Source organism: Amphiura filiformis, chromosome 9 (assembly GCF_039555335.1).
Source record: "Amphiura filiformis chromosome 9, Afil_fr2py, whole genome shotgun sequence".
NCBI classification, from domain to species: domain Eukaryota; kingdom Metazoa; phylum Echinodermata; class Ophiuroidea; order Amphilepidida; family Amphiuridae; genus Amphiura; species Amphiura filiformis.
In genome coordinates this window covers 28,536,568-28,563,675 of record NC_092636.1, presented here as the reverse complement: position 1 = coordinate 28,563,675, position 27,108 = coordinate 28,536,568, and the positions used below count along the sequence as shown (strand labels likewise).

General features: G+C 35.3%; 1 protein-coding gene across 1 annotated transcript in view; it reads right to left on the bottom strand.

Annotated features, from left to right (window-relative positions):
- Positions 1 to 26,604, bottom strand: part of LOC140160033 (uncharacterized) — a 63,077-nt gene extending 36,473 nt beyond the window's left edge. The window contains exon 1 of the mRNA XM_072183302.1: positions 24,981 to 26,604. Coding sequence (XP_072039403.1) covers positions 24,981 to 26,604 — 1,624 coding nt within the window. The remainder of the gene's footprint in view (positions 1 to 24,980) is intronic.
- Positions 26,605 to 27,108: the final 504 nt, after the last annotated feature.

The window sequence follows — 27,108 nt, the reverse complement described above, 5'->3', positions numbered from 1 at the left end:
TTATGCAAATTAGGCACTGTTCCACTATTTAATTTATTGTTTGTATTCTGTTTCACGACTTTTGATGTATTATTAAATATGCTTTTCTGAAATGAATTGTGATTAAATGGATTCTGTTAAAATTAGTGGTTAACCCCTTGTTCATTGGCCTATATCCCGCCATGAGTAAATCTCAAAGAGTGAATAAGACAAATAATCCCCAGTTCATCTTATTCAATGTGTATATCAAAACAATTTTTATGCATTTTAACAATGCGGACTATGTAAAACTGAAACCCGTGAACATAGAATACAAATTCGATTTTCATTGACCGCGTGAATATCTTCGGGCAAGTGAATCAAGTTCCCGATCAAGTTCAGTTGCCCGAAGAATTTTTATTAGTATGAAATCACTTGAGACAAAACATCATGAGAGGCCGATGTTTTCCTAATTTCTTACGCTTACAGCTTTGTTGATGTTATTTTTACCATGAAACACGTTGCTACTGAATGTGACCATCTGTTGCAGAGTTCAACTCACTGCTATTTTGACTAGCGATGTTGAAATTATAAAATATTAAAAAGTGCTATTGGATAAAAACGAAAAACAACAAGTAATTTTCCCGCTAAATAAGCAAACCCATTATAAGTTAAATGGGTTTTCCGTAATAGGTTAAATGTAAATTTAAGTATAATTCATGATGTATATAAAGTGCATCAATCTTTATGTATTGATTTACAACATGTTATTACAACAAACACCAAAAATGTTCTTAAAACGTTTATTCAAAACGTAACAACATTTGTCGGGTTATATATAGGTTCATAGAGAATCTCAAATTTCAATCCCAAATATGAGTGCTGCTAGGTGTTTTTTTTTCACTATTATAATAAAGGTCATGAATACTTTTAAAACATTATTTTGGTCAACATTTTTCCAAAATATTTTATCAACACTTGAACAGCATTATGTTAGAATGTTTTGCATCACGTTTTCAAAACATTGCATCAAATCCTTTATATAAATCGAAATTTTAACGTTTTCCGTAAAGCGTTGTGTGTTTGCTATGGCTATAATGATAAAAATAATGATGCTATTTTACCAAGAACATCAAGATGCAAGTTGTTGCTGAATGCGACCAAATGTGACAGAGTTTGACTCATTATTTGACAAGCAATGTTGAAAATATCAAATATAATCCGAGGTGTATGATAAAAGAGAAACAACTAAGAATTTGCGATAAATAGGCAATCATACTGTAAGATAACCAGGCTTTTCCGAGTCAGTTCAATGTCATATTCAGTAATTCATGATCGGTATAACAACAAATGAGGTGATTCAACCTCAGTATTGTGAAAGAAAATAGAATTGTGTAAAATATAATTCTAATGAATATTAACCCTCCAAGCAAGAGCAAGGTCGCAAATCTACCCTATCACAGCTTAAAATGTACCGTATCCCTAATCACCATTTCCTTAGAATTGAGGAAGCAACTATGCGCACAAACAAAGTTAAATTGTAAACCACTCATAATGACAATCCAGTGTTCAGAAATTCGATAAAGTTAGATTTTCTCAATATGTTCCTCTTATTTTTTGTATTATAATTTTGATAAACTTAGTTTATCAGTTGATAAGGGGTAAGCATCTATGAAATGAGTTTATCATGTTCAAAAACCAATTATTATTATTATTATATAAAATAATAAAACGGCGATAAAACTTGTACAATTATTGACATGTTACTTCGTAAAACGTAAAATGAAACCAATGAGAATTCAGAATATGCTACAAACCGGTGCAACAAAGAACGCAACTTGCATAGTAATAATGCAGTTAATAATTTCAACTGCATTGTAGTGAATATCACTGAATATTCAATGTCGTCTTTATTGTATATCATTCCAGTAGCATTAACAACTCTAGGATAACATCATTAGTATCAATACAATGCAATGCAATACATGTGTAACATTAATGGCTTTTCAAACAAAAATCAACAAACTTAGTTTTACTATCAAGACTATACTTTACGTGCCTTGAATCTTCCAAGATTACAATGCAATTGTCGCCATGTATGCTATGGCACTTGCAATATCGCGTTTGCTATCTATTTGATATACTTTACATTGTTTTTAATATGATTTGTTGTGCGTTTCTCATCTACATCTCTACATGTAGTATTAAATGATGCCCCTTCTTCTTTTATTTTAAGATACACGATACACGGGCATACGATTTATATGACGTTATTATTCTTTCAATGTGTATATCAAAATTCAATAATCATCGTACTTATTGAGTTAAGAATATGGAGCCCAAGATACAGACAAAACCAGAAACCAAATTCAATATCAACTATATACCAGAAGTAATAATTATATTTTGATACAGATATCACCACATTTTGTCGCTTGGGAAAAATACAATGTCAAATTGATTGTTAAACGGTTCCGTACCATACAATTATAACAAACTATCAGGTCTTTGCCATGGTAACTCACACATAATTTATAACAGACGCGTGTGACATTGGAAATCAAATATCTGTAAACAGCGTCGGGACTATTTGATTTATTCAATTAACAACAAATCAGGCCTCGTTTATAAAGGTGTAAGTAATGATTTTAAAAACTAGTTTCTGTGCTAGAAATTTGATTAAAAACACACTGATCAATAATAATTTGCAATTTTGTAGACTGCGGCTGATGTTCCCCCATACGTTGTAGGGCAAACTAATAACCCGTGGCAATCTTTGGGCGTTCGTGTAACTTTAGGTATGGTAAAAAATGTTATGTTTTTATATTAATGTCTGGGTACATTCCAAGATATCCAGGGTCAAAGTTTACAGGGGAGTCGAACTTGAAAATGTCTCCCATTTGGATAAAACAACATTCTTCTTCTATGGTTATAAGGATTCAGAAAATATATACTATGACCTGTCTACAACTTATTAGTCTATCAATATATTGCTATTGTGAACATTTTGTTTAACAGAAAGAAAAATACATGATAATTCGTTTAACATTATCGTATTGAACTCTATACTCGAGTCCAACAATACGTGCTAACTGAGTCAAGTACTATATTATTATATTAATTTGCCATTGTAATTTGCTGCGATGAAAATATAAAATAATAGAAATCTAGATAGAGTGCTTGTGGGCGCTAGGTTTAGTAAAACGACAAATACATAAAACATATTGACAATCATATGAGCATTTTAGATTCTGCTATTTAGTCCGGGGGACTGTGGTATGATATATTGTCCCGTGCATTTTTAATGATTAAACATCCCAACTATTTAGATACCTTATATAGGTCCCAAACAGCAAGAAAAGTCTTGATAGGTGTGGCAGAGGGCGACCATCTTGATTTTCAAAATGGCCGCCGTATTGATATCTATATTTACTATAACATGAGTTGCGAATATCCAATGATGCTAAGTTTGGTGGCAATACCCACATTTCCAATACCAACGAATCCAAAAGACATGCTGCCAGATTGATAGGGGAACAATAAGCCATTTAAACCTTCTTTACTATAACTTGAGTTGTGAATATCCTATGAGTTTCTCAAGGAAAGACCCTTTACCTTTTTTGGCCGTTTCGCAGTAAGAGTCTCTTTGTGGAGTTTTCTCATCACCCAATCACCAATATTTTGTTGTCAAATCGCTCACCAACGGTGCCCTTTGAAATATCTTATCGTAGGGGCCACTAAGTTGCCACTGAAACACATTTTTGACTTGCGTAGTTGTTGAAAGCTGGCTGCGAAGGTCAACTAAGGGGCAATTTTCCATTCAAAGAACGTATATTCGATTCCCAATTTGAATATACACACAATTTGCCAAAAAGCAGAAAAAGATATGAATAGGCAGATAAAGAAACAAAAATCCATATTAAAATTACTAAAAATATATGTATATATTAGTGCGATAGCTGTTGGTATTGTCCATGTCTAGAATTGAACATTATAAAATGTTTTGTTAGAAAGTGTAATAAATGATCACATCAAACAACCGTGTGTTTGCACTGATTACATTTTCTCATGTATAAATAAGTTTCTGTGCATTGTAATATACATCGACATTTGTTACAACCAGTTTGAATCTATAAAAAACAAGCTAGAATTTTGTAATCTGAATATTTACTCCTAAGCTTAAAATTAAAATTAAAATTCCTATTGTTTGTATTCTGACAATGTAGTTTCTTTATGGGTTTGAGTTACTTCTATGAGTAGCAAGATAAATAAAATAATTCAATGTATTATACGGGAAAATGTTCTGAAAAGATGATATTAAGCATGAGCTTGATGCAAAGTTGTGGTATTTAAGAATCGAGACCGCTCAGCTGAGGCTATATGACTAGTATAGCTCTTCCTATTTGAACAACTGCGGTTGGTTGTGCTTACAGCTTTAGAAGTTTAACATAAACTCCTCAACAAAAGTTTGGAAAGCATCTATATATATCTCAAATTCTTTGTGACATTATTCATACAATGTTGTATATCAATGGACAACTAATGTATTCCCCTTCAACCAGGATTCGTCATTCAGTGTGGATGCATTGAATATTCTGCCACGCACGGCACGAACAAGCTTGTCACACAAGTGTTCAATAGGGTTGAGGTCTGGGCTGATGGTAGGTCATTCTATTCTCTCTACTCCCATATTCTGCAATTAGTCATTGATTACCCTGGCTCTGTGTGTGCGAGCGTTGTCATCTTGGAGAATTAAAATTGAAAAGGAGTACACATACCATGCATGAATATCAAACATTCCTCAATGATAACTTTATAAAATAACTTCATTCATGGAATGGGGTTTACCGGTGGGCTTATGGGCAATGGATTTTGTTAACAGTGTCATTAATTTGCGGGTAAAATGGATGCCGAATGGGACTTCTTTTGCTTTACTTGCAACTACTTCTTGGCATTTTTGTTTTATTATGTTTCTTACTTTCTTACTTTGTTGTTTCTTGCTTTCTTTTTTTATTTACAGCATAAGTCATTTCTCTTTTTAGGATAAAAGGTAGTCCTAAAAGGCTGTTTGGGTTGTCTTTAGTTCTTCTGAAGTGAGTTTACTGTGCTGCTCTGCCCTCTGGCGAATACATGTTTAAAAAAATCAAGTGGTGTGAGGTCTGGTGATCGTGCAGGCCACTCCACAACATGAGCCATCCCAACCACTCTGTTTGCTATCCGTGGACAGAGTGCAAATCGGGTACTTTTATTCAAAAGGGCATATCTTCAAAGGTTGTGAGCCGATTGAAATAATTGTTTTAGTTTATTAAAGCTAACGATTAAAGGTTTCTTTACATACCAACATATATTTAATCAACTTTTCAGAAATAGGAAAAAAGAGGGCGCAATGAGGGGCTTCTATTTTGGGACACCCTGTATCTTGCGGAAGTAGTCATGATTTAAGCAAACAAACATAACAAGTAAACCAATAAAATCAATAATGATAATGCTGGCTATACGTTGCTAGATCTAAACATATTTCATTTTCAGGTAAATATGTTACCAGCGTAATGTTCCCACCTGCAAATACTAGTCTAGATGCACACCTGTTTAATATATTATAACAATACATTTTTCGGTAAACATACTTGTCGACATCAAGATATTCTTACAATTCATGAATCATTAATATAAATATGGGTCGAATAAGCCCATCGCCATTCTAACTTCCGGTTTTTGAGAGCAGTTTTGGGACACTTTGACCTCTGACATATCGGGAAAATTGACGTAATTATAATTAATTTTCTTATTATTGTCATAATGTTGATCATAAAAATACTAAATAATTAATTTATAAAATACTAACATTTTTTATATTTGTTTTAATTATTGTAAAACATTTTAGATTATCTGAAAATACGAATTTTCTGAAAGGGCAAAGGACAAAGTGTCCCAAAACTGCTAAAATTGTCCTACAATGCATTGCAAACTTCCAATGCCGATTTGGCTTATTGACAGCGAAAGTGTAATAAAAGATTTCACTTGAAACTACTAAGGCGATCTTTGTCAAGACAACAGGAGATGTGTCACTTCAACGGATTATTATTAAAGCTGTTTGTGTGTTGATACCGCTAAATATTTATATAAACAGCTAGGTATGTATTACTTTAAGGCTTTACAAAGATAACAAGGTCATGGCTAGGCTTGATTATTTAACTAGGAGATTTTCCTATCTTGGTAGATACTTAACGTGTGCGTAGGATCACGAGATCACTCTCTTCATTTGAACAGTTGAAGTTCGAAAATCGTTTAAATTGAAAACTATGATGTTTCTCTTGCAGTCAAGTATAGATAGCTATAATAAATGTTCTAAAATAATAATGGAAAAAGTTGACAAATTAATACTTCACGCTAAAAGTTGTCATTAATGATTTAGAGCTTTAAAGACCCATTCAGTAATCCCAGCAAGTGTAAAAAATTTTTTTTTTTATATAAATTGCTTAAAAGTGAAGGATAAGTCATTCAAATTGTCATTTGGTATTTTTGAAATGACACATTTGGCATAAAACGAAGAAAACAGCAGTGCTGACTAACTTGAAGCCCCATTCAAATACATGTAGCTAATTAAGATACTGTCAGTATCTAAATTACAGATTCGTGTAAAATGTCTTATTTTGTCTTAAATACACGACTTTCGGCTGAACCACTCGCATGCTACGTTAGCACATCTATGACAATGACAAGGTACCAAAATCTGAATTTTGATGATTTCTATGATCGTCCGGATGAGCAAATCACTGAATGAGCCTTAAAGTGGTCTGAGCTCATAGCGACATCAGGTTAGCCCATGTTGAAATGTACACTTGGCCAACACCAGCTGTCATGTGACACGCCATGGGTTATTACAGCTCATCACTATTATTTTGTTTATTAGTTGTTTACAAACGATTATATGTTGCAAGAGCCCATGATGCAGTCATGTCTACAGTAGAATTCACCACGACCTTTGCAGGACTTAAACCCCATTAAAAGCTATTAAACCAAGATAGCACTCATTGAAAACAGCTCAACTGATTAAATCAGATCTTCTCTGGTTAAATCCACACTACACGTGTTTCTGTTTTACCTGTGCAATGAGCAATGAGCTGGTATTATAGTTTCAGTTGGGTGAACGAATATAAAGCGAACGCAAGGTGACAATACTGTATGGGCTTTTGTTTACGAAATGAGACAATAGTGTGCATATTGTTAACCAGCGTTCTTGAAAATGAGAAGCATGATGGTTTGCAGACTTAATACGGTTTGGAAATAATTTCTTCATATTTTTTGGTGTTATCTGTCGTTTACATATCCTTTCTAAAACACAAAAGTGCGAATATTTCCAAACACCTAAATTAGCTAAAGGACATGTTACAAAACTATATTTTCTAGAATTTCAGAGAATACTTTAAATATTGGCCGGTTATTTTTCACACAGTGACGTTAACTAGGCAATGTCCTATTACCTATAACAGACACTAAAACACCAAAGTGCAAATATTTCCAAACACCTAAAAATTTAGGACATGTTAAAACTATATTTTCTAGAATTTCAGAGAATACTTTAAATATTGGCCGGTTATTTTTCACACAGTAACGTTAACTAGGCAATTGCCTATACTTCTAACATACACTATTTGTAGAAGTCACGCGTCAAATGTGAGAGCTCTTTGTATTGTGTATAGGAAAACGGACAGTAACTGCAGTATGCCGCTCATAAACCGATGTTTGTCACCTAAAACTAAAAATGACAAATTGCAGGTTAGGTTAGTGATGTTTTGGTTTGTTCTGCATATTCTTGGGAAGAAATGTCGACCATAAGACATAATTAGTTTGGGCATGCCATTGGAAAGAATAAGTTATTCTTATTGTGAATATATATACCGCCCCTCCCCCAAAGCGTTTATTCGAGATATTTTCTCCGAATTTAGAGAAATTATCTCAAAGTCTGAGTTATTAAGTAAAATTTCGAGATATTTTCTCCGAATTTTGAGAAATTATCTCAGAGTCTGAATTATTTTCTTGAAGTTCGATATATATTTTCAAAGTTTGAGATGATATTATAAAGTTTGAAACGTTTCCTACAAGTTCGAGTTATTATTTCGAAGTTCAACTTACTATTGGATGGATTTACTTTCTCGAAGGTTAATATATTTTCTTGAATATTGAGTTATTATATCGGTATTTTGAGATATTACCTCAACATTCTATATTGTCATCTGAAAATGCCGAGATAATATGTTTGAGTTATTTTCTGGATTTTTTTATATGTTTTCTCTAAATAAACAATTATTATTTCATAGTTATAATTATTATCTCGAAGTTTTATAAGTATTTATTTTTGACATGTCACTTTAGGGGCTCCGTAGTTTATAAAGTGTTTAAAATGAAACTTTTTTAAAGTTATTTTATTAAAGTTAGTAGAGATGTTAAACCAATCTTTCAAGATCTAAATGTTCGTGAAGTAAAAACAAATATACTAACCCATGACATTTCTCGTACATGATATATGGAGTAGGTCATGTTTGCCTTTCAACAGGCTAACGAAAAAAAAAAAGCTAGTAAATACATGCATTTTATTCAAAGTCGCTTTTGAGATTTGCTTTTTCTTATATAAAATAGCTGCAAATATCCCATATGTGCAAATTAATGCAATTCATTAAGGCAATATTTATTCAGGTTTACAAAGATTTATAAAGGGCTATACAAATATTAGTTTTAATTAAACTTTAATCACTATGACACGTGAGCATAATTGATATGAGAGATCACTTCTTTGTAGATTTTGTCATACTCATTATTCATGTAGAGATTAATGACTTTAGAACATTTTTAAGCATTTAGGATTTGTTGTTGAAACAGAGAGCATTTCAAAGCAGCAAACACTATTATGATAATAATATTAACAGTAATATGAAATGTAAATATTATTTTGTTTCAATATCAGATTAAGTTGCTTTAATCGTCATAGTTTGATTTCTTTCTATACATGAAGTAAACGTTAAAATAAGTAACTTTCAATGTGTATTTTATTCATTTGACTTTTTTGAAAATTTTACATTTTGTAACAGTTGGGGTTGAGGTACTTTGATATTATCAATTTGCACAACTGTTATTGATTTTGTGACATGTATTGAACGCTATCGAAGTTGCACTTTGCCAGTGTCAACATTTCATAATCTTTTCAATTTAGGAAATTGAATAGGCAAGCGGGCTATCATTGTGAATGTACTTTTGTAATGCCATTTATTTCAATCAGGATACTTTTTTATCTTTGCTGAGCTCTTTTTTGTTTCAACAAAAATCCTGGGTTAATTTCCATATAGCTATAAACTAGAGAAAAACAAATATTTTAATTAACTATGGTAAGAAAGACATATTTTTATTGCTTTTAAAAACAATTAATATAATAAACAGTTTATATGAGAATGATGAACAAGTTTTCGGAGCTGAAGAAGTTATTCTCTATGACTTTAATCTTGCCAAAAAAACCTTGCCACGTGTATGATATTGCAATCAAACTTGTCTCAGCAACCTATTTAACTATGAGACGAAGCCCAAAAAACAACTCTTACGTCACATGCAGGGCCTTTAGAAGTCTTTGCCAATGAATCTTCGCGATTGAGTGGGGATGAGCGGCGAATCGGTGAATTGTTAGATCTCCTCAAAGGATCCAATGTCACCCGTAATCCACACTTGGATACACGCAATACTGCCCATTACTGAATTTAATTAAGTGGTAATTTCTAATATACGTGTTAAAAACTTAAATACGATCAAAGAAATAGCCATCGGCTCTTGCCGTATACTATTGAGGTTTTTAATTTTTCCAGAATTGAAATAATTTCGTACTCTGCTGTTCATGCGATATGATTGTTTTCTCTACTGCTAACAAACTAAAGCACAATAAGTTAAAAATCGATATTTTCATCTTCTACGTGAGTGATCTACGTAAATAAATCAATCTGCAACTTAGTTTATGAAAATGACTTGTATGTTGATGTTTACTTAGGACACCTTGTTTTGATAACAACGGGTTTTTTGCTCAGTTTGTTTTACGCAAACTTTTATACCTCGCAATGTTTTTTATACGCACGTGAGATGATTGTGTTAATTCTTACAAATTTTAGTTTAGCAATGTTTAACATTGACGTTCAAAGATACATTTTTAGCATTATGCATACGATAAAACCTGGATCGTGTGTACAGCAATACAATTGATTGTTCTAAATTAAAGGTCAAATTAGGGTCGATCCTACATGTAATTATTTCGTGTAAGCTAATCCTAACCCTAACCCTAACCCTAACCCTAATCCTAATCCTAACCCTAACCCTAACCCTAACCCTAACCATAACCCTAACCCTAACCCTAACCCTAACCCTAACCCTAACCTTAATCCTAACCCTTTGGTTGAGGGAAAGAGCTGTGGAGAGGACAACATACCTCCAGAAGTGCTGAAGAGATGCGACCTAGATGACATTGGGTTAGGGTTCTGCAATGACGCACTTCTCAAAGGGAAGAAACCGGATCAATGGTCCATACTTAATATTGTTCCTATCCCCAAAACAGGAGATCTTAGTTCAGGAAACAACTATCGCGGTATCAGTCTAACCTCCATCGTATCCAAAACATACAACAGAATGATACTTAATAGGATCCGACCTGAAATTGACCAGCATCTGAGAACAAATCAGAATGGATTCAGAGTTGGTAGAACGACTGTTGGACACATCCGTGCATTACGTAGGCTGAATGAAGAGGTAAAGGCGCATAACCTGCCAGCGATAATAACATTCATCGACTTCAAGAAAGCTTTCGATACCATCCATAGAGGCAAGATGTTGAAAATACTCCATGCCTACGGTATTCCGGAACTCATTGTTGAAGCTATTGGCCAAATATACCAAAACACAAAAGCCAAAGTAATATCACCAGATCACCTTTGTTTCCAATGGACATTTTATTGTGAAATGTCATTGTGCAAGGAATACATAAAAAAAAAATCCACATAGCCCCCGAATGAAAAGTATTTAATTATCTTTGTAATCACTCAAAAAGCATTTGGTGTGAATTTTACATCCGAACTAGAGGCTATTCAATTTTTACGAGTCTTTTTATTTTACATGTAAAGCCTATGGGAGTGACGATTAGAAATGGACGGCAATATTGAAAAACCCTCATTTTGGGCCATTTTAGACACTAAAATGCCCATAAAAAAAGAATAGCCTCTAGTCCGGATGTAAAATTCACACACAATGCTACCTGAGTGAGTACAAACATAATTAAATACATTTCATTAGGGGGCTATAGCAAAAACAAAAAATGTCCTATACCTTAATGGTTATGGAACAAAGGTGAGATGGCGAGACAGAATTGTTTGAAGTCTTAGCAGGAGTACTTCAGGGGGATACCCTCGCACCATACCTGTTTGTGATTGTCCTAGACTTTGCACTGAGAATAGCTATTGATGGAAACGAAGAGGAGCTGGGGTTCCATCTGGAAAAGAGGCGAAGTAGGAGAGTTGGCCCAGTCGTGGTGACAGACTTCGATTTTGCTGACGATATCGCACTTTTGTCTCGAGGAAATACACCAAGCACAAGAACTGCTTCATAGAGTGGAGACTTCAGCTGCTAAAGTGGGTCTGAAGATGAATGGAAGCAAAACAAAGTACATGTCCTACAATAACAGAAGAGAAAGCATCACAACAAATGAGGGTGTTGAACTAGAGGAGGTAGATGACAGCACAGAAAGGGATGTAAAGTTACATAAAGCAGCAGCATGGAGGGCGTGCAGTAAACTTAAGAAAATTTGGAGGTCAACTCTTACCAGGAGTTTCAAACTTCGAATCTTTGCTGCAACAGTGGAGTCGGTGCTGCTTTATGGATGCGAAGCATAGACCATCACCCCTAAACTTGCAAAGGGACTGGATGGCTGTTACACCCGCATGCTAAGAACTGTTCTGAATGTGCATTGGAAGGAACATAGGTCAAATGCAGACCTATATAGAGATCTTCCCAAAATAAGTCACAAGATCAGGGAAAGAAGAACCCGGTCTGCAGGCCACTGTTCCAGAAGTGAGGAGCCCGTATCTAAAATGGTTCATTGGATACCCAAGCATGGGAGGCGGAAACCTGGAAGACCTGTTCTGACCTACATTGACATTATGGAAGGTGACACTGGACTGGAGGCAGGGGCCTTCAAGACAGCAATGGAGGACAGGAAGTTGTGGAAAGCCATCACAGTTCGAGGACACCACTCGAATTAAGCAAGCAAGCAAGTAAGCAATCCTAACCCTAAACTAACCCTAACCCTAACCCTAACCCTAATGTCGTGTATAATACAAGAAGGAGTAACCCAAATTAGGCATTAACTTTAACAATAAAGTCAATATAGCTGACCTGACCAATCCATGTAGTTGACGTAAACCAATCTCTCTGTAATAGCTTTTTACCATGTTGATTATATAGGAGAGACACATATCATATACCCAGTAGTATCCATGTCCGCCACTGTGTCCTTGCTTAATACGATTTTGATGTTATCAAATCAAAAGCTTTCAAAACAAAACACCTACTCCCACGCTCGCACTTATACAGCTAAAACAAATAAGTAATCGGTTGACATTTCACAAATGTTTGAGATGATTGTCTTGTATGATCTCTCATTACTGTCTTTTAAATTGCTAACCAAATACCAATACATTGAGTCGTTAATTAAAATTTGGCTTTATACCGATAAATTGAGTCGTTAATTAAAATTTGGCTTTATTAAAATTTATGTAAGAAATGTGTTTTGATTGATTTTAATACAAAGTGGATAATAGCTAAAATAAATTGTTTTAATGTGCTTTGAAAAGTAAAATAAGAAAGTATCTTAGAAATCATACGTATTCTGTCGGTCCGTGTCACGTCACTTCCGGTTGATGATGTTCGAGTGAAAACAAGTCCCTGATTCGATTTTTGTTTATGATTTCTGTCATTGGTGTTATGTAAATTTCGATCGCAAATAGTCAGTGGAATCAAACAACCGTTTCTATGTCTTCAGAGTGGAAGAAACTTACTTGATTTACCGTTTATATACTGACAAACTTAAAATTAAATTCCATGGTCGAGTGTCGTTTTTTCCGAAATTGAAGGTCACTCCAACAACATCGCTATGTAGCCTCCTTCACAGCCGGTTTCTGTTGTTCATAACAAACCGTGAGCCACATGCAGTTTGGGCCCGAGACTAGAGATAGCCCGGATGTTGGACCGACAGAATAAATGATGAAATGTGGTTTGTGTCCTGATGATTAGTTTGTGTAATTGTCGTCCGACATTAGCAAGTGGAACTCAAAAAAACAAAATCATTGTACTTGTGTAGCTAAGGTTTAATTTACCACTAAGGAACGCAAAAGATATGGATGACAGTAATACTAGAGCGAACTAAATATCCGTAAGGATTAAATTCTTGATGTACTGTAAATGGTTCCAATATAGAATGTGTAATAAACGTTCACGCTACCGGATAGAAGGTTGCTACTTCCTCAGGTACATAATAAATCAGCGACGGTGAAACCAAGAAAAAACATAGGACAACTTTAGGGAGGAAGCCACAAAGGAGTCAACGAGGATCATCCAAAAGTCGATAAGACGCCAACATAAATGTAATGCTATAGCACTTTTTGCATTATTCTGGTGACCACAGCACTTAATATGCAGTAAAATAGTGTATTTTAAATTGATTTTTAATAATCAACCATGTTTGACCACTATATGACCTTGAACCCATTATCTGTGTTTACCCCATACACACCAGATAGACAATCTTTATGTTTATTCTGATGCAATAGTAGATATCAAGAGGTACATCTACATATCATGTAAATATCTGTATGTGTACATGTTAGGATATTATACAGATATGTCATTTTATGATAAGCTATATGCTCCATATATTCCCAACAGGCTATATATAACCTTTTTGAAGCTTACTCGTATTTTTGAGATATGAAAATGAAAAGACAGATGAGAATACCTTATTTTTGTGACGGTCTCTTGATGATGGAGATCAAGTGCTAAGATTCTTATATATCTGACTTGATATAAAAGCAAATGATCATTATCATATCCATGCGAATTAAAGTGGTTAGCTTGATATTACTATTATTGTTTTCCCCAAATTTAGTTGACCTTTAAAAGAAAAAAAAGGTAGGTTTTATATTCCTCGTTCAAACAATGCACCTTACACCATGTAATTTTTGCTGATTCGTCAATACTGATTTAGTGATTTGTCAATATTGGAGCGAATATTCTTCAGTATATGCAAGTAAATTATTCAAAGTCAAGAGAAAGCACAATCCAGTTAGCAGCCTGGATAACCGATTCTTTAGAAATGCTTAGTCGCGCTGAAAGTCGATCGATACATGTTAAAATCAGCACAATTCAGAGATACACCTTTTTGCTATGAAATTAATTTTCTCGGTCAAATATAAAGCAATATTTTTTTTCTTCAGTAATGTCAGTTAAAAACTTGGTGCTTGGATATACATTTTTTTACAAATCCTGGTGTTAAAATTAAGCATCAAATTGTGTCTTTTAGTGTGATATTTTTGATTTTTATAGGCCTTCAGTTCGCACGCGAGCTTTTTACGGAATTCATTTTTTAGCGTCTCAAACTAATATAGTTTGCTAAAGAAAGATATTTCCCACCTCTGTAAAGCACATCGTGTGGGTCTATATATTATAGTTTTGTTAGAATTTCCGTTTTTATTTTACCCTTTTTCCCTTCATACTCGGAAATGTCTAACTCAGTACTTTTATCTCGAGAGCAACCAACAGAAATAGTCGATATTTCCTTTGTTGTTTATCCAGGTCAATTTTCCATTGAAAGCAAATTGCCCGACCAGCGATTTGGTAGCCCAAATCCCCAATTGAGTGTTCTGGTTAAACATGATCAGTAGGAGCGCTATAGGCCTGGGAATTTCTTTGCTATATTGAAGTTCTAGCAACACTGTAGCCATGCCGGTATTCCTATTAAACCCAGGGATATCGATCCACAATGCTAGTATTAGCCTTAGATTTCACTCGTTGATTTTGAAAAATGGTCAGCCGGCAGTTAAAATAGTGAAATGAAAACGCAAATTCTGACAAAACTATGATATATCGCTCACGGTGATGTGCGTTAGAAAGTTGGGAAAAATCCTTCATTAGCGAACTATCTTACTTTGAAAAGCTAAAAGGTTGATCCAAAAAAAGGCTCGCGGACAGAGTTTAAGCCTATCAAAATCGAAAATCTTACACTAAATGACTAAATTTCACGCCTAAGTTTAACACTAGAATTTGAAAAAAAATACAGTATCAAGCACTACAATTTTTCCTGACATTTACTGAAAAAATGAAAATGATTGCTTTTCATTTGGCCGAGAAAATTAATTTTACATCGAAAAGGTGTAACTAAAAATTTAGCTCATTTCAACACCAAATTCGATCGTTTGTATTGCCTCATTAAATGACTGAGTGAGCCTTGCCAAACAAAAGAATCGGTTGTGCAGGCTGCTAACTGAATCGGGCAATACAAATAGCTATAAATTATTGGAACCAATGAAACAGGGGTTTAGTACAATGTGTCCCACAAAAACAATGTAATTTTTTATTTCAGATATTGTTATTTATTCGTCTTTCTTGCATACTCCGCATCTTTTAAAATGCATTTTTACTTATCAGCACAAGATGTCAGAGGTGGCAAGAGTGGGCTAAACATCCAAATACCGCACAACGAAAGTTGAACATCCCCGTGAGTAAAGCGTGTATAACAAATACAAACACGTCAGTAAGGGGTGGTGCAATAATTATGTGTAAATTATGTGTAAGCGCTAAAATGGCTTTGGCTAATTGTGTGTCTGTACCTTCCTAGACTTGGGCGAGCCTGGACTAATGGTCAGGTGGGTAGATGATCCGTTTAATACTTTTGGAAAAGATAGTTGATATACATTGGGTTCATTTGCAATTTTACAGTAATTTTAATTCTCAAATCCAGGTGTTTGAGTTGTCCTGTCGGGGGATGGGCAATTTGGCACTCAGCCCTTCTCGTTCCCCAAACGCCCAAACAACCCACCCCACATACATGTTCACCCCTCACCACAAATACACCCCACACACAACTAGGCCATTTCACAATAGCTCTTTTATTTGAACAACTGCAGCTGGTTAATGGCAACAGCCGCAGAAGCTATAACGGTGTTCATAATTTGTGTTCTATATACGATATTGACAATATAATTCTACAATCTTCCAATTTAGATTATTTGAATTACATTGAAAACTAGACGAAATGCATTATCAGGAAGTTATATATATTTATGCAATGCTTTTGAATAAATAAACAAGTAAACAAACAGAAATAAAAGTTAATTATGCTAGCATCACATTGCTAGATCAAAAAATGATTCTTCATGAGAATATGTTACCAATGCAATTTCACAACTACCTGCATCTAATTCAGGAAACACTATAAAGCGGGTACGGATTACCTGCCTCTCTCAAAACAACAGAAACTGGCCATATTAAAGGGTCATCTACTTAAGGGAGGATTTCGTGATCCTATCATCCTCTTTTTATGACATTTTTCAGTAGATATTCACGAAAAAAAGCTTATTCCAAAAATTTCAGTTGAATCCGATTTCGCGTTTGCAAGTTATGCATGATTTTATGTATTACACTGCTCCATAGGCCACTGTGTGTAATTTCGTTCTGGTATACCAGGACGAAATTCAAATTTGACGATATATTTTGCCAAACTGCAAGACAATTTTGGTACATAAACATTATGTAGCCAGAGATTTCCACTGATATAAAAAATCTCCACTTTTTTGGAAAAAAGTGGAGGGGGGGGGACGAGGCTGTGGATCACGAAAATACCATTTTAAGAGACTATTCGAAGATAACAAGGTCGTAACTAGCCTTGATATTAACTATGGGATTTTCTTGTAAAGCGTTTCTTTTCCAGTCAAGTATAGCTATAATCAATAGTCTAAAACTAAATCACGCTAAAAGGTCTCATAGCGATCTCTATCAGGTTAATACATGGAAAGTAAAGACGATATACACCAACTATGTGTGTTTGAGAAATGCCATGGGTCAGTACATGTCATATTTGTTATTTGTTTACGAACTTTTATATCCGGTATACCCCATAAAACAGATGTTTGTCACCCGACAAGTGACAAATTGCAGCTTACGGATAATGACATTTTTGGTTTGTTACACACTGTTTTGGATGAAAACTTTGGTATGAACCACAATACGCCGAAAGATGGACTTGGAGGATCTAACCTGCACATTCTTGGAAAGAATTGTGCATGCCATAAGCATTGTGAAATTGTTTTTTTGTTATTTTGAATACATAGAAAACGTTAAAATTCGCCGTAGATGCGATGATGTTTCTGGATTATCTAGCATAGCAATACTTTTAAACCATTTTGTAAATATCGCTCTGTACTACAAACAGGTTGCACTCACCACCTGTGTATATCTGCTTTTTAGCCATTGTATTAAATTTTACACCGCTCTTTTTATCGATTAAGCATTATATGAATATTCTATAGAATTACTATCCAGGTCTTTATTTCTGTTCTTTGAAATCTATGGTTCAATTCAGGGGTACCGCGTGAACGTACATGTACAGTAAGATACACAGTTTTGTTTAACCTATAGTGTTAAATCTGTTACATCATCACTTCTACGGCAAATGAGGTGACCAAATCAAAGCATACTGCAGTTACTGTTCATTTTCCTATTGACGAATCCAACGAGCCAAGTCATGGTCAGGATTTGGTCGGCCATTTTTGGGTCCCCGCAGCACCAAATTGGTGTTGTGAAGCTTTGTGACTGCCCAATTGGGTGGATTAAAGCCGCTTGAAAATCGATGTTAGATTCTATTGTGTTATAAACTGTCATTATTCTTTTTTCTACGTGTAACACGGGCGATAGAACGCAGTTTAAAATCCCCTCCAAGGCCGCATCATTTCACATTTTAAGACGGGGACCCAGCCATTGAGGTGTAGGAATGCGTGAAACTGGGTCCGTCTATATACAATACACAGTGCTCCCCCCATTGACGTGTGACCTCTACCAACAATGTATATTAGAGGTATAGGGCATTGTCTAGTTAACGTCACTGTGTAAAAAAGAACCGGCTAATATTTTTTATACTCTCTGAAATTCTAGAAAATATAGTTTTGTAACATGTCCTAAATTTTTAGCTAATATAGATGTTTGGTGTTTTAGTAAGAAAGGACACGGCATGCCCTGCAAAATTCCTGTGTAAATCGAATGCAACTTTTAGTGACTATCAGTCACTTGTGGACCGCTCTCCTCGGAAGGGCATTAAAGCTAAACCACTTAACGGATATTTTTTGTACTTCCTGTCAATCACGAATAATGTATACATTACATGTAGGCTAAAAACTGAGTAGGCGGGGCATCTGCAAATGTTTGTACCTTCCTGATATGTAAATGACAGATAAACATAGCTTTGGTGAGTGGAGCGAGTCAGGGGATTTCAAGTGGGTGATTATTGATTTGCAAGTGCCATATTTGGGCATAAGTGCAGTCCACCATTCAATGTGGATGATGGGCTAGACTTTATCGATTGATTTTACTGGAGTAAATTCCTGTTAACCCGGTTTAAGTACTGCAAAGGTCGAATCGTGTTTGCTGTGCAGCATACCTGCACTATGGTGTAACAGTAAATCGTGAAACTCGCTGGTACATACTGAAAATTGTTGTCTATGTTCTTAACAAAAGTACTAAAGTGATTATTTCTGAGCTTTCTCTTTGTAATACAAAATGTGCAAAATACAGTACCATGGCAATTCTTACAGATGATAGTTGGACCTGTTTACTTTTCTACAAGGGCGAACGGGAAAAGGTCGCTAGTTAATACATGATTTTCTGTTCATGCATTTTATTCAGGGTCGCTTCATCAGACACTACATGTAGTTATATGATAAAGATCGATATTATAACGAGGGTCATCATCTTATATTTGACAAGATTTGCCTTTTCTTATATCCTATTGGGGCAAATATCCCAAAGGTGTTAAATGCAATTCATTACGACAAGCTCTATAATTATCAAAGAGCTCTACAAATATTAGTTTCAATTAAACTTTTATCACTTTAATATGTGACCATAGTTAACATTTAGTGGATTTTGTAAACTTGGTAAAGTCATTATTGATGTAAAGATTGATATTTTTTGTTTCAAATATGAGATTAAGTTGATTTAAACATTATGGTTTGATTTCATGATACAAATTAAGTTAACGTTGAAATAAGTTACTTTAAATATAGAGTATTCATTTGACTTTGCCATCATTGCATATTTTGTAACATTTGCGGTTGAGGTACTTTGACATCTGTTAGCAACTGTTATTGATTATGTGACATGTGTTGAACGCTGTCGAAGTTACACTTTGCCAGTGTCAATATATCACAATATTTGCGATTTAGGTAATTGAATAGGCAACCGCGTTATCATGGTGAGTGTACTTTTGTTGTGTCATTTATTTCAATCAGGAGCATTTTTATCTTCAGGTCTTCTTGATATATTTCAACAAAAGCCTGGTTTATTCCTATACACTAGAGAAACACAGATTGTATAAATCAATTTCAGTAAGAAAGAAATATTTGTTTGCATTGATATATTAAACACTTAAAATGCAAATGGTGCATTTAACCAGAAGTTTTATGAGCTTAAGAAGTGATTCTTAATATGGAATGGCCTATATTTCGTTAAAACCAAACTTGAACATGTGTGTCTTTTTAACCATAATGTTTTCAGCAATCCATTTGACTATACTTTGATCCAGCAAGACCGATTCCGAAAAAAATAACTTTTTACGCCACTTTAGTTGTTTAGTTGTTAACTTTAATTCATAGTCTCAAAACTGTTTGAAAATTGAGATTGTTATGTTATAATACGTAAAGAAACTTCTAGCTTCTACAATAAGTTAAGTGTTTAAAATGCATTAAGCTGTGAATTCAAGATTATAATCTGATCTGCTGCAGTTACTTTTGGATTTTTACCACTCATAAAAATAAGCCCAGTATATCAGATTATAATATCAAATTCAATAAATATGAAGCTGTGTTTAATTTAACTAGCTTAGCTAGAATAAACCTGTACCAGCCGATAAAAGATTAAATGGTGTAACAATATAAACTATATACTCGAAATCGGTTCACAGATTTGTACACCGATTACGCTCTTTCTTCGCATTTATCATGTTTACATATACGAGAGTGGGTGATATATATTAACATTTTAAGGACAACCTAAGGACCTAGTTTTCTTTTTTTTTCTTTTATTCTGTCCATCATTGTATCATCATTTGATAATCAGTAGCAACTCGATCTCTCTATAACAATATTTAGCCAATGCTGACAATAAACTGAATCAGTAAGGTTATACCTTAATGCAATTATACCGGTTCATTTCTTGTCTGCTTTTGTCGTTTACACCGACCTCTCTACATAACGATTTCCATTCTGTTTCGAATGACAATAGAATATGTTACGTTATATGTATCTTGTTTCACGCTTTAATCTTCAAGTAACCCATATTCGGCCTTCTTTTGCTTTTGTATGATATAATAGGCGGGTAATGGGCTATTCCAGAAAATAAATGCACACCCCCTATAGAGGAGTTCGGATTTCCGGACTTTTTGTGCAGTCGTGATTGTTAGAAATACAGACTTTTAATTTTAAAGTGTCTAAAGGCGAGACAATCCAGCAGAAAACTAGTTCAAAGTCAGAAACAGGAATTTGGGGGTTCATTTCGGACGAATTCCGTGATTTTTCATTCATTCACTTGCATTTCCACGCTTTTTTCAGTATAATCATTTGCAACTGGAATTCCAGTCGTTTTCAGAAAGCAAACTTGGAAATCCAGACATTTCTTTTATTGAAAATCTACTCCTCTATTATGGAGGAGTAATAAGGGGTGTACACTTATTTTCTGGAATAGCCCAATGATATCATATACCTTAAGCATCCGTCTGTGTAGTTGTGTCCTGCTTTTATTAATACGATGATGCTGTCATCAAGAAACTACAGAACAAAACACTTATTCTCACACTGGCTTTACAAACTAGCTTTGAGCCATACGGTATTACAAATAACATTATATTTGGTAAATGTTCGTCATTTGTGAGCTCTTATTGGTTCTAAACCCCGTCGTACTGCTTACAGTTTGTTAAATCACTTCTGTTAAAGGGCAAGATATGCGTTTGATCGACAAAGAACTTTAGTAAGTAGATATGGGCTTATGTAGAATAAATATAGTCATTTGAGGTATAGTATAGTACAACACTTTGAAAGGATCGCGCCTTTTTGTGCTCGTGAATGTGAGGCTTATATTTAAGAAAGCAAATCATCTTAGAAAGCAAAGGTATAAATGAAAGTAGGTTGGTATCGTTAGTGTCTTATTGATTGATTTGTGAATTTAAAATGGAAACATATGCTCCTGAGGTTATAGCAAGTGATACACCAAATGTGTTATCATGGTGAATATGTGTTAACTTACCACTAAGGAACGCGAAGGATATTGATGATGGTAATACTACAGTAAACTAAATAGCTGGAAGGTAAAGTACTTTGTTATTGAATCATTGATGCGCTGTAAATGGGTTCAATATTATACTAAAGTTTATCTGTTTTTTGGTGGTTTTTTTGTTTTTGTTTTGTTGGTTAACGGATATGTCGTGCCAACACATTATTGAGACTCCGTGTTTTATTCCAGTTTACAGTTGACAGTAAATAGCTAGTTAGAACATAATGTCTTGTTATCCGTTTATGTAATATCAGTATAAGAACGATTTGGAAATACAAAAAGTGGCTTGTGATGTATTCTGTACTTTTTGTTTAACCCCGGTGTTTAAACAAGCAGTGTCTCTTGTACCACACTCATTATAGATACTATATAGGATACCCGCCGGACAAGAGAGGGTCTTTATCTTACCATATCGTTTTTGAAGTCTCGTAATTACATTCGTTGAATGCACTAGGCATGCAGGCAATATCGTCGAGGAGTTTCTGTTGAATTATGTTTACTTACAAATTTGATGCTAGCTAGAGGCCAAGAATATATCCTTTATAGCGATATTAGATGTGTGCAATTACACTTATTAGTCCAGATAGATTAGTATAAATATTACAAGTACGAGGATGATAGTGAGTTAATGCATTTTGTTTGCAAAATGTAGTAAAGCCGAACGCCTGTATAGTTGATATACCCTATTATCAGATTTACTAGTCTAGTCAATCAAAAGAAATTAGTGGTGTCATCCACCACTAATTGCAACAGATGTTTTTTTTTCACTGTTATGCTTTATAAAGATGTCATCTGAACATCACACCAAAAGTATACTAAAATATACTGAATGGAAAGGTAGTTTTGGGCAGGAAATGGCTTCAAGCTATTTAAAAACAAACTAAGTATTCCTCTAGTCATAAGGATTCAGCAAAAGTATATTTTAAAATTTGACCCATGTGCCCTATTCCTTTCCCGCCAAAAACCATCTTTCCACTATGTATATTTTAGTATACTTTTTGTATATGCTGTTGAAATGCATAACAGTGACAAATTATGTTGCAATTAGTGATGAGTCAATCCCCATTTTAATTGGAATATACGTACTACTTATCTGTCTAATGGATGTCACGATGTTTCTTATCAACACATTTATGTTAACCACCATACTACCTTTGCTTGCACGATACACGTTTTCCAAGGAGTGGGTAAACGGCAACCCAATCTGGTATATCATATTAAACATCCAATATGCTGTTTTATTTTAATAGCTATGTCTCCTCTATCCAGTGAAGTACACCAAACACGCAATGTTATGACACTATTGATACCAAAATTCAAAAGATTGCAGAATAGAAGTAAAGGAAATGATCGCAAACATGCCATGCCATGTCTACAATGCCATATCCATTTGAATTAATATATTTTTATTAATATACCTTATATCCCTGAGTTGTTCCACAGCTAAGCACCAAGATACATGTAAAAGTGAGTCTTCTTTCCTTTTATTATTATTATAATTATTATTATTATTATTATTATTATTATTATTATCATTATTGTTATTGTTGTTGTTGTTGTTGTTGTTGTTATTATTATTATAATTATTATTATTATTATTATTATTATTATTATTATTATTATTATTATACAAACTTCCCACTTTACCACCTATTAGTGTATTTTTGTTTTGCACAATGATTTTAATAAATCGAACGTGTTCACTGCATTTGATCGAGCGTTCATATACTGCATTTTTACTACAGTAAAGTAAGGTTTTCAATCATTGAGATGCCCACATTACTATACCTGTAATAGTCCATATTATTTGAAATAATTTTCAAATTGCATTTTTGTATCTAAGTAAGATGTATGATCCAACAATTTTGATTAAATTAAATTTATTCATTAAATGCTTTAGCTTTAGGCCTTACGGTAATTGTTCATTATATGGTATGCATGACCCACATATCATTGCTACCGTGGAACAGAATGTGATAAATTAATAAGATAAGTTTCCTTGAGAAGCATTTTGTATTATCCTAATGAACATCACGACTAGAGGCGTTTTTTTATAGCAATCGAAATTTTTTACATATTATTACAGAAGAAACAAGCAGAGACCTTAAAGTTTGAACGTTTTGGAAATGCTCTGAAGTATGTTAATCAAATCAAAATAATCAATGATACCAAGTCAGCTTTAGATATCCCACATCTCTTTCCACGAAATCCCCTACTGGAGGAAACAATCAATCCGTATACTTTATTATCGAAAATGCGTGTTTTGGCTATGCCGTACGCATTAACTTTGTTCAGTGTCCATCCTATCGTCTTCTGCATTTGCAGACGATGCGGAAACTTTGAGCCGCTGTGGTAATTTTGCCACTGTGCCCCCTCAACCCGAAAGCAAAGGGGAGAAAAGCAGAGAGAACTTGGGAAAGGAAAAATGCAGCCATAAAAAACACGGGGTAACTTCTGTGGCTCCTTTACACAACAATCATGGATCAAACTTGGTGTAAAACCCCAAAGGTTTTCGTAATCCATCTTGATAAATAGTTTTTTAAGTGTTTGCAAACAAGATACTCGATGTACGTATCCTCCACTAATAATAAATACCGGCACACAGCATAAGGTACACTAGGAATTTTTCCACCGTTCACACTCGGACTACCAAACCAGGAAGAAATGCGCCCTGGTTTTGTTCATATCATGCTGGTTAATCGCACCTGTAAGATCAGTATCTTTGAAAACATCAGTATTCGTAGAAGTGACGTCATAATCGGATTAACTAACATAGCAATAGATGAATACAATTTTTAACTATAGACGAATCTCATTTCACGCACTCCTACACCTCACTGGGCAGCCATAACTGGGTCCCCGTCGGCTACAATGTGAAATGATACGGCCTTGACGTAAATTTTATACTTCATTCTATCACCCGTTTTACACCTGCGGCAAAAACACACGTAGACAAAAGAATGATGAAAGTTTACAACACAATAGTATTCCCTTCGGCAAAACACAAAGCTTCTACATGGTCTATTGCATTTTACGTGCGGTACAAAGACAATAAAGTCCTACACCATATCAAACGCTACTTCAAATGATAAAAGTGGTTTTCCAAGTAAAGTGTTTGGATGCGAGCCGTTAGACCAATAGGCCTATAAAATAAACGTCGTGTCAGACAAAAGTCTTTGAACATGACAAAAGTTCGAATTCAGCAAAAACATCTAAATCCAGCGATGCTGAGGTCTTCATCAGTGCTCGGGCCCCAGTAAAAATTATAAATACTCGGAGACTCCATAGATTGAATACAATACCGCTCTCTATTATCAAAGTAAATTTAGGTAGACAAATCCAGTAAATTACTCACGCCTTTAGCTTTCGCCATCTCGGATGATGGCTTTCTCAAAAGTGACTTGGTTCACTGCTTCTCCTGCGGAAAGCGGCTGTAGCCTCATTCCCAGAGTGTGATGGTGCAAGCAGTGAGTCATATACGTGATCTAGAGTGTATGAGCCTATGTCCCGGTTCATGGTGGCGGCCCCCTTTCTTCTGATCCATATGGCCTCCCTGACTTTTCTTTTAAACTGATTTGCTTCCTTGTCAAGTATTGTAGCTCCCTCCCAATCTATAACATGGTTGTCGGCAGCGACATGGTCCGTAATTGCTGATTTGTTGAATTCTGTGGTAGATTCTTTCCGTCTTGCGCGGGTGTACTTCTTGTTTTCCGCTTTCTCTGCATCTTTCTGGTGCTCTTTCAACCGTGTGCCAAACGCTCTCCCTGTTTCACCTATGTATGATGTTTCACATCCCTTGCAGTCGATGTTATAGACCACCTCGCACATCTGGTTGGTTTCTCTCTTGTCTTTAGGGTGCACTAATAAGCTCTTAATAGTGTTATGAGGTTTCATGGCTGTTGCGATTTTGTGCTTCCAAAAGATGCGCTTGAGCTTCTCTGAGAGGCCTGCAACGTACGGTAAAACTACCATACCCTTTGACGGGTTATCATCGGTGCTCTTCTTTGAACTGTTACTCTTGATCTTGCTTGTTGATATTTGCTGCTTAACACGGTCCATTGCCCACCTTGGATAGCCACAGTTTTGAAGTGCGGTTCTGATCTTCTGTTCTTCTTCCTTTTTATCTTCCTCCTCTGTCACTATGCTATCCATTCTGTCAAACAGTGTACGAATGACCCCGAGTTTCTGATGTAGGGGATGTTGTGAGTCAAAGTTCAAATATTGATCCGTGTGGGTTTTCTTTCTGTATATGAGAAGCTTTATGCTGCCATCTTGTTTACGGACCACTAATGTGTCAAGGAACGGTATGCTACAATCCTTCTCCTCCTCATACGTGAATTTAATATTCCCCGTTTCGTCCACCTTGTTTCGATGTTCAGTTAGTTTCTCTGTGGTGTCCTTTTTGATGACCTCAAGCACGTCATCCACGTAACGGCGCCAGTATTTTGGTGCACAATCGAGTGGTGCCGTGGCAATCGCTTGCTGTTCAAGCCATTCCATGTATAGGTTTGCCACAATCGCACTAACAGGACTACCCATAGCTGCTCCAAACTTCTGGCGGTAGATGTTACCTCTGAAGGAGAAGTATGTCGTTGTGAGAATAAATTCTAAAAGCTCCATGATGTCGGTAGCATTCAGTCGTGTGCGTTCGGGTAACGTTGTGTCTTTAGTAAGCCGGTCTCTTATGATCTCTAAAGTCTTGTCTATTGGTGTGTTTGTGAATAGTGAGACCACATCGTGAGAGTTAAAAATGTCTCCATCATCGATGAGTACACCTGTAAGCTCTTCAGCGAGTTGTTTTGAGTTGGTGACGTGATGTTCGGTTGTCCCTACTAACGGCGAGAGAATTTCTGCAAGTGCCTTTGATGTTTGGTACCCAATACTACCTATGTAATCCACAATTGGCCGGATCGGGTCACCTTGTTTATGTATTTTGGTGGTGCAATACAGTCTCGGTGTGTTTTCTGCAGTGGGGTACAGTAGCCTATATTGGCCCTCCTCAATCTTTTTCTCTGCCTTGAGCTTTTGTAACATACCAACCAACTTCCGCTTGTAAGTAGGTGTTGGGTCTTTCTTGAGTTTTTCATAAGTTTTTGTGTCACTTGCGCCACCATGAACCGGGACATAGGCTCATACACTCTAGATCACGTATATGACTCACTGCTTGCACCATCACACTCTGGGAATGAGGCTACAGCCGCTTTCCGCGGGAGAAGCAGTGAACCAAGTCACTTTTGAGAAAGCCATCATCCGAGATGGCGAAAGCTAAAGGCGTGAGTAATTTACTGGATTTGTCTACCTAAATTTACTTTGATAACCAAACCAATCCTACAGATGAAACTGTTCAGTGAATACCGCTCTCTTCAAATATACTATAATCTTACAGGTGCGAGTGATCAGCATGGTACGGTTCAATGCATATGTACCGCGTGAACGTTGTAGTGCAGGGCGATATAGTCAAACATTGTATTCATCATTGCTATGGTAGCTTTACGCCACTTCTACAGCGAATTGTATTCAATCTATGATTGCAAACAT